General features: G+C 38.9%; 1 protein-coding gene across 3 annotated transcripts in view; it reads left to right on the top strand.

The window, feature by feature from the left end:
* Nucleotides 1-5,734: 5,734 nt before the first annotated feature.
* The window catches only part of pmela (premelanosome protein a), a 30,166-nt gene continuing 26,370 nt past the window's right edge, over nucleotides 5,735-9,530 (top strand). For all 3 annotated transcript variants that reach the window (XM_063038043.1, XM_063038042.1, XM_063038041.1), the window contains exon 1: nucleotides 5,735-5,892. In XM_063038043.1, the coding sequence (XP_062894113.1) occupies nucleotides 5,829-5,892 (64 nt within the window). In that variant the 5' untranslated portion in view covers nucleotides 5,735-5,828. The remainder of the gene's footprint in view (nucleotides 5,893-9,530) is intronic.

Below are 9,530 nucleotides of genomic sequence, written 5' to 3'. Positions count from 1 at the left end.
TATTGAACTAGGCACTGAGTTTGGATGAAAAGTTATTCCCAGCCCAGTTGACCTTGCAAAGTCCTCCTCACAAACATCAGTCGTACCAAGCCCTACCTTACAGTGCGCCCCACTCTTCCATCACAGTCCCTGGGCAATGTCTGCCCCATCAGCAAGACAGATCCACCAGAACGGGATTTAAGGATCTAAACTAAACAGGCCAAGTCATGAAGGACCAGAGCCACCAGACTGGGTCTATGACAGGTAATAAGTGAAACAACACAAGGGATTAAAGCACTTGGCTTCAGCCTCACCAATCTAGCAGACTGATGCACATCCTGATACACATATGTTACAAACTGTCAGCATATACCTCCCCTAACTTTCTAACTTCCCCATCCTCCTCCCTGGTTAATTCTGATTTTCACAACATCATACATATCTCCTGGCTCCACATAAAGACTTCCCTTTTGTTCCCTGAGAGGACAACTCTTGTAAAGCTAAGGTGAGAATGAAAAGCAACATTTAATCGATTGTGGTGTTAAGGCACCATGGGAAAACTGAAGTCATAGAGTCACAGAACACTATAGCACAGTAACAGGTTCTGTGGCCCATCCAGCCTGTGCTGAGCTATTAATCTGCCCACTCCCATCATTATCCTGCTCCCGGACCATAGCCCTTCATACCCCTCCTATCCATGTACCTATCCAAATTTCTCTTAAGTGTTGAAATCAAACCTGCATCCATCATTTCTGCTGGAAGCCTGTTCCATGCTCACATCACCCTCTGAATGAAGAAGATTCCCCTTAAACATTTCACCTTTCACTCCAACCTATGATCCCTAGTTCTAGTCTCACCAAACCTCAGTGGGAAAAGCCTGTTTGCGTTTACCCTAAATATATAATTTTGTATACCTCTATCAAATCTCCCCTCATTCCTCACTCTCCTACGCTCCAGGGAATAAAGTCTCCACCTATAACTTAGATCCTCAAGCCCTAAAAACATCCTTGTAAATTTCCTCTATACTCTTTCAATCTTATTGATACCTTTCCTGTAGGTAGGTGATCAGAACTGGACATAATACTCCAAATTAGACCTCATCAACATCTTAGACAATTTCCAATTCCTGTACTCAATACTTAGACAATGTGCCAAAAGCCTTCTTTATGACTCTATCTACCTGAGACACTACATTCGAGGAATTATGGATCTGTATTCTCAGATCCCTCTGTTCTACCAAACTCCTCAATGTCCTTCTTTTCTGTCAACTATGCCCTCAATCATGGTGTCATCTGCAAATTTGCTGATCTAGTTTACTACATTATCATCCAGATCATTGATATAGATGACAAACAACAATGGACCCAACACTCAGTTAGGGAGGCAACCATCTAATACCACTCTCTGGCTTCTTCTGCAAAGCTAATGTTGAATCCAATTTACTATCTCATTCTGAATGCCAAACAACTGAACCTCTTGACAAGTCTCTAAAGTCCATGTAGTCAATCCACTGCCTTTCCTTCATCAACCTCCTCAAAAAGCTCTATAAGATTTGTTAGATATGACCTACCATGCACAAAGCCATATTGACTATCCCTAATTAGGCTTTGTCTATCCAAATGTTTATATATCTGATCTCATACTAGAATACCCACTCCTGACGTCAGGCTGAAAGGCCTCTAAATTACTGCTTATTCTTAGAGCCTTTCTTGAAGAATGGAACAACATTGGTTATCCTCCAGTCCGCCAGGAACTCACCCGTGGCTAAGGATGTTTTAGATACCTCTGCTAGGGTCCCTGCAATTTCTGTACTTGCCTCCCACAAGGTCTGAGGGGACACCTCATCGGGCCCAGGGGATTTAACCATCCTAATTTGCATCAAGACAGCAAGCACCTCCTCTTCTCTAACCCTTATATGTTCCATGCTGTTTGGCCTCAGTTGCTTAGACTCTGTGTCTGTCTCCTGAGAGAATATAGGTGCAAAAAATCCATTTAAGATCTTCCCCATCCCTATCAGCTCCATGCATAGATGGCCATGCTGATCTTCAAGTAGGTCAATTTTGTCCCTTGTTACCTTTTGCTCTTAATGTATCTGGGAAAGCCCTTGGGGTTCTCCTTCACCTTCTCTGCCAGAGAAACCTCATGCCTTCTTTTAGCCCTCGTGATTTACCCCTGAAGTGTTCTCTTCCATTTCTTATACTCCTCAATCACCTCATTAGTTCCTTGCTGTTTATACCTGCTATGCACCTCCTTCTCCTTAAGCAGGGCCTCAATATCTCTCAAAAACCAAGCTCCCTAAACCTATTATCCTTGCCATTTATTCTAACAGGAACATACAATCTCTGCACTCTCAAAGTTTCACTTTTGAAGGCATCCCACTTATCAAGCATGAACACAACCTATTCCAATCTGCACTTGCCAGATCTTTTCTGATGCCATCAAAATTGGCCTTCCTTTTGTTCTCTGGTCCTGTTGTTCTCCATAATTACTTTGAAACTAATGGAATTATGATCACCAGATCCAAAGTGTTTCCGTATACGTACTTCTGTCATCCACCCTGACTTGTTCCTTAATAGGATATCCAATATCGTGCTCTCTATAGTTAGAACTTCTTATATATAAGAATCAGAATCAGAATCAGGTTTACTATCACTGGCAGTTCAATGCAATACATAATATAGAAGAAAAAAAAATCCCAGGATACTGACGGACTTTTACCGCTGTGCCATTGAGAGCATACTCACCAACTGCATCTCAGTGTGGTATGGCATATCGGACCGCAAAGCACTCCAGCGTGTGGTGAAAACTGCCCAGCAGATTATCGGCACCCAATTGCCCACCATTGAGAACATCTACCATAAACGCTGCCTGGGCAGGGCGAAAAGCATTATCAAGGATACATCTCACCCTAACTATGGACTGTTTACTCTCCTCCCATCTGGTAGGCACTACAGGAGCCTCCGCTCCCACACCAGCAGGCACAGGAAGAGCTTCTTCCCTGAGGTTGTGACCCTGCTGAACCTCACATCACAGCGCTAAGCAGTATTGTACCCATATTGTACTGACTCAGTACTTTTATATTTGTGTGCTGTAGCACTTACTTCTTATTCGCAGTTATTTTGTAAATAATACTATTCTTTTGCACTTCTGGTCAGATGCTAATTGCATTTCATTGGCTTTGTATCTGTACTCAGCACAATGACAATAAAGTTGAATCTAATCTAATCTAAATCAATTACAGTATACGTATATTGAATAGATTAAAAACTGTGCAAAAGCAGAAATAATATATATTAAAAAATGAGGCAGTGTTCATAGGTTCAATGTCCATTTAGGACATTACCCGTGAACTAGGGAACTTGGAACTGCTCTCCCTCTCTGCTTCTGATCCCTCTATGAGGATCGGATGGCAGAAGGGAAGAAGCTGTTCCTGAGTCACTGAGTATGTGCCTTCAGGCTTCTATAATATCACAAGCTTATTTTTTTTTGCAACTGTCTGCTATCTCTCTACAAACTTGCTCTTCTAAATCCCACTGACTATTGGGTGGTCTATAATATAATCCCATTAAGGTGGTCACCCTTTCTTATTCCTCAGTTCCACCCATATAGCCTCAGTAAATGAGCCATCCAATCTGTCCTGTCTGAGCACTGCTATGACATTTTCTTTGACTAGTAATACCGCCCCTTCCCTTTTAATCCCTCCCACTCTATCACACCTAAAACATGGAATCCCAGAACATTGAAATACCAGTACTCTCCCTCCTGCAGCTAAATCTCACTAATGGCCACAATGTCATAGTCAATGGGCAGGGCATCAAAGAGAAAACTCTCCTCTGGTTGGAGTCAGACCTTGCACAAAGGAATACTGTGGATGTTGGAGGTAAACCATCCCAGTCCCAGGACATCACTGCAGGAGCTCCTTTGGGCAATGTCGTCGGCTGTTTTCTTCAGCTGCTTCATCAATGACCTTCCTTTTCTAATGAGATCAGAAGTGGGGATGCTTGCTGATGATTACACAATGTTCAACTCCATTCACAACTCCTCAGCAAATGAATCAGCCCATGCCTGCATACAGCAAGATCTAAACTACATTCAGGCAATGGCTGGGAAATGATATTAGCGAGGCACAATGGATTATTCTTAACTTGCTTGACTGAATGCAGTTCCCTCAACTTTCAAGATGCTTAACCTCAAGTGGGACAAAGCAGATTTCTGCCCTGGCTAAACTACATTTGCCAGTTTCTCGCTACTTATTACTGGTCCTGCAAGGTCAGTGGGTCTAAATCTTAGAACTCCCTCCCTAATGTTCTGCTTTTGTCCTAAGTGTCATCAAATCCTATTCACTAACCACTGCTATGATCACTGAACTATACATATTCCCAATTAAGCAACAGCCTGGTTTAAACATTTTTATCCTTGTTTTCAAATCCATCTGAGGTCTTACCCCTCCCTCCCTCATCTCTATGTAATGTCTTCCAGACTGTCAATCTATAAGATCTCTGTATTCTTCCTGTCCTGGCATATTGACAATCCTCAAATTTAATTGCTCATCAGTTCTACCAAGTGTGTGCTAATCTTAGATGCATGAAGCCTGTGGATACTAACCAGCATCTGAGTGTGTTAACCTGGTTACTCCAATTCCGTGCATGTTATCCTTGTGTGCACTAACATAATTCATTGAAAATAACATTTAAAATAGAATCAAACTGTAATCTTTCTTTTTACAACAAGAATACTTTCAGAAGCTAGGAACATCATTTTTTCTGATGGGGTAAAGGGAAAAAGGAAATCAAAGACAGATGTTGCAGAATAAGGACTTGGAGTATAAACTCCATTGAGAGACACAGATGAATCCCGAGGACTCAAATACATTATTTCTTAAAAGACTCCCACATTTAGGTCCTCATAAAAAAATGCTTCGAGTTCAAAAGCAGGGAGGCAAGGATAAGTTTTTACAAGACAGTAGGTTTGCAAGAGTTAGGGCATTTCAGCACAGAAAATACATTTTAAAAACATAAATCACAAAATTCAGCAGCATTGAAGTAATTTCTCATCTTCCCTGTCAGACCCTGTCAACAATTACTGGCTATTTTTTCTCTCATAGTATCCATTATTTCCTCCTTGCTGGTCAATCTCCTTACAATCACTACTCTCTTACTTGCTTTCTTGATTGACCTGAAGAAGACAGCAGAGTTAATTTTGCAGTAAAAAGTCAGTAGAAGCACAAAAGGCTAAATAGACACTTTCTGAGCCCTCAACCTTTAATGATTCCATGAACTATGAACGTAGACGAAGACAGGCAGGGAAAGAGAAATACAGATTGAGAAGGCAAAAACAAAACACAGAAAGTGAGAAAAACAGAAAGGTAAAAGCTTGCACATGAACACAAAGTAGGTAATATTTTAATATTACTAATTGTCAGGGATGTACAGGTAAACACTGGTCACTAGATTGACCAAAGTTGTATATTTATTGTGAAAGATGACTGTCGACAATCATGGTGAAATTTGATTGCTTAAAGCCTTCAAAAATGACTGTGTGTGGATTCAAGTATTCAAAGGATTCAAAGTACATTTACTATGAAAGTATGTATGCAATATACAATTCCGAGATTTGTCTTCTCTGGACATGGCAATAACAACATCACCCCTCCCTCCCACAGAAAAAACAAATCATGCAAACATGCAGCAGCTCGCAAAAGGTTAAGTTTGTTGCCAGTTGCTTCACTGATGTCACAAGTAGGCTGGGTTTGCAGTCATTTGATTTCAACTTATTTATAAATGGCTTCTATATAAGATGTGCTCTCTTGGTCTCTGAATCATTTGAAGAAAGAAGAAATAAAGAAGAAGATGAGGAGGAAACTGCAGTTGCTCTTGATTTTTATCATTTGTGCTGCTCCTTGGGTTATGAGCTGTAAGTTTAATAAGGTTTACATAGAACTATCTACTGCATGTTATAGTTTCCAACAGAAATTATTTTCCTGTTTATATTGGTAGGTGCCTAAATCACCTATTTTCCTCCTGTGAAGAGAAGTTAAACATTGCTGGAATGAAAACTGTTTTCAGGTTTTATTTCTCATTGTAATATATATTTTTTAAAGTCTGTTAAAGGTTTATTCAACTATTTTTTACCCAAAGCAGAACTGGAATATACTGTACATTTCACTTTATACTGTATATCTTCAGCGATTTAGGATGCTATTAGGGTTCAACGGGTTGACCATGTTTTTTTAAATCAGGATTTTCCTCCTTCCTATTATATAACTTACATTAGTCTCGTGGCAAGCGTCGGGCAAGGAGAATTTTTTTCACAGCTTTTAGGTGTTGAATCTGTGCTGTATTTAAATTTAGTGTCAAAACTGCTACTGTTGCAGTCACTTGAATTCCTTTGGTAAAATTAACTACAGACAGATCACACAATATATTAACTTTATATTATGAGCTAAATATAGCTTTCTGTAAGTCTAGATACAGTCTCAAGGTATAAAATTCTTAAACGGAAATTGTTCCACGATCATTAACTTCAAGTGATTTTCACTGTCCAAGAGTCCAGGTCAAACTTCTATTTTGTTGCAGAAATCTAGTTCCTGTCGGCATTTCAATGATATCTTAAATATCCAAAGAATAAAACCAGCATAACAAAGAGAAAACTAATTATATTTGTGTTCAAATTAAAAATATTGGTCTGTTACAAGGAAAAAGTACCTCTATATAGCTTCAGGATACCCCAAAAATGCCTTACAGCTAATGAAATACTTTTGAAGTAAAGTCTTTGTTGTAATGTAGGAAACATAAATTCAATCTGACCCTTTGGATTTTGAGGAATTTGTGCTTTCTCTGCCTCTTCCTGGTTAAACTGGATAAAGAATCTTATTTGCCATTCGGCAACAATAAACAGCATGGGCTGTTTCTACTGTGTGTACCAAAATTACTTGTTAAATAAAAACTTTCAATGCCTAAACCACAAGTGCAACCATAAGAGGGAAATGATTTTGCAGCAAGATTATTGGGAAAATGTCTGACTAACCTGAAGTGTAAAATGGCTGAATTATGAAAGCTTGAGAAATGAGAAAGGAAATGGAGCATTCATTTTGAATAAAAAAACCTGATATTCAAATCTAACTATTTATATTTGGGTTTAATCATGGGACTTCTCTACCTTGGAGAAAGGTAGGATGATCATGCAACACTGTTGGGTAATTTAGAATATTCCAACATCAATTCAATGGTTAACCAACAGTAACCAATATGGTAAATTAAATAGTAACTAATACAGGTTAATATTCTTTTTCTTTCTGGGGTTTGTGGGGGTAGGGGGGAAGGGAGAGGAGGGCAGAGGTGAATGGAAAAAGAAAATAATCGTTTCTGTTCACTAATTATAGCAAAGTCTTGAACACACTTATCAAGAATACATTTAGCATTTAATCTTACATACTGAACAGACAAGATCTTCCCTTTGAAACTGTGTTGGTGATCTGCTGAGTATAATGTTAAGTCCTGGTTATTTACATGCTTAGAGGATAAAGATTGAATGCCATTACATTCATTTAATGCAGTTCTCACTACCAACTACACAGCAACATTGATAAAGACATCCCTGTGTTTCCATAATGTGAATCTTTCCCTTTCCTGCTCTCTTTCTCCCTCTTTTTTTTCCTCCTTTCTGTCCAGCCCTCTTTTGTCTTGGTCCCATTGTTATTCTCCCCTTTTTACTCTATTCATTCTCTGTTACTTTTCTTGATTTCTTGCATTTCTCTTTTTATACTCTTCACTTTTTCTCACCTCCTCACTTTCTCCCTTTAATTCCAGCCACGCTTTGCCCTATGTTCTCCTCCTTTCAAACCCCCTCTCCTTCATTCTCCCTCTAATCCCTTCGTCCATTCTCAACTTCTGCCCTTTTTAGTCCCACACATCTGCTCTCCCTCTTTTCTTTTCCTCGCCTTTATCCTTCTCTCTTTTCTCTCCCTTTCTCCTGCTGTTTCTCTTCAAATCCTTTGATGATACATGTTATTTCTCCCAGATCTTGCTGAATTTTCTTCCTACTCTTTAAATTATTAGGCTTTTATTGAGTTACATAGCATCTTTCCTTTCCTGATTCCCACTAAACCAACAAGGAGACAGCCTTTATTCCACATAACTTTAGAAATGTCAACATTCTTGAAAACTTAAGTGAACAAGCCAACAGCCTGAAATTCATAAGTTTATTGTAATAATTATCTTGCAAATTTGAAATACTGTTGCAGTCTTTAAGAGTTAAAAAAGTTGGAAATCGTTACCAAAGAAAAGTGAAGTGATAATTGGATACAGTCAGAAAATACCATTATCACATTAAAAAGGTGTGTGCAGAATCAAGCCATCGTCAATGCATGTTAATAAGGTGCAGAAATCTTCTGAACATTCTCGAAGAACATGGCGAGAAAAATGTCCATATTTAGTAAACTGCCTGTCATCTCCCTTCCTTTGGAGACACTTCAAATCCTGAGACAGTGAACCAATATCCAACTTGTGTTTAGCTGACATGTAACCAGTTAAAATCATCCTCCTCATCCATTTCCCAAATTGGTATGAATGTCTATTCTTAAAGCTTCATGTTGAAAATTTCACATGTAAGTGACTGTTATCTTTCAATCAGTTTGATCAAAGATTCATCTATATTACTAATGTAGAATTAGAGAGCAGAAATACTCAAAAGGCTACTTGTGAAGATGGTGAAAGCCACAACCAAGAAGGAATTAAGTCTATTTTAGGAATGGCAACATATCAAATACATCTTCTCAAACTTATTCCTCTATTAACACCTCTCAGAACAAGTTATCTGGTTGCTGATCTGTAATCTGTTTGTAGGACCTTGCTAAACACAAATTGTCTGCCATGCTTCTGACTGTTACAGCAGTGACAACAGTTTTAAACCATTCTCTTAGCTTGAAATGATTTGAGACATGCTGAGGTCATGAGAGATGTTACATAAATATTTATTTTAGGAACATAGAAAACCTGCAGCACAGTACAGGCCCTTCAGCCCACAATGCTGTGCTGAACATGTACTTACTTTAGAAATTACCTAGGGTTACCCATAGCCTCTATTTTTCTAAGCTCCATGTACCTATCCAGGAGTCTCTTAAAAGACCCTATTGCATCCCCCCTCCCCACCATATCTGAAAACTATGTTTCCTAGTTGTAGAAATACTTGCCATGCCATTTCTGCATCTTTTTTAAGTCAACCCATCACAAACTGTCAAATTTCAGTAAAATTGCCACATTTACACGTAAGTTATGAGTAAAGGCCCCCTTCGAAGTTTTTGTTTCCTGGGACAACAACTTCATTCCCAGAATCAATCTAGTTACTCAGTATTGCATTACCTGTGCTAACTTTCTGCTTTAATATACAATCTGCTTTAATACAACCAGATCCCAATTCTAAGATTAATTTTAAGAAAAAAATTCCCAGCTACTACTCTCTTTGCCAAATCTCTTTCTGATTGAGAAAGTGATAAATGGGAGTGCAGTGACTATAACCAGTCTGCAATGCTCTATATCCTGCTACTTTCCACT

This window comes from Mobula hypostoma, chromosome X1 (genome assembly GCF_963921235.1).
Source record: "Mobula hypostoma chromosome X1, sMobHyp1.1, whole genome shotgun sequence".
NCBI classification, from domain to species: Eukaryota; Metazoa; Chordata; class Chondrichthyes; order Myliobatiformes; family Myliobatidae; genus Mobula; species Mobula hypostoma.
This window is presented reverse-complemented; position numbering and strand designations above follow the sequence as displayed.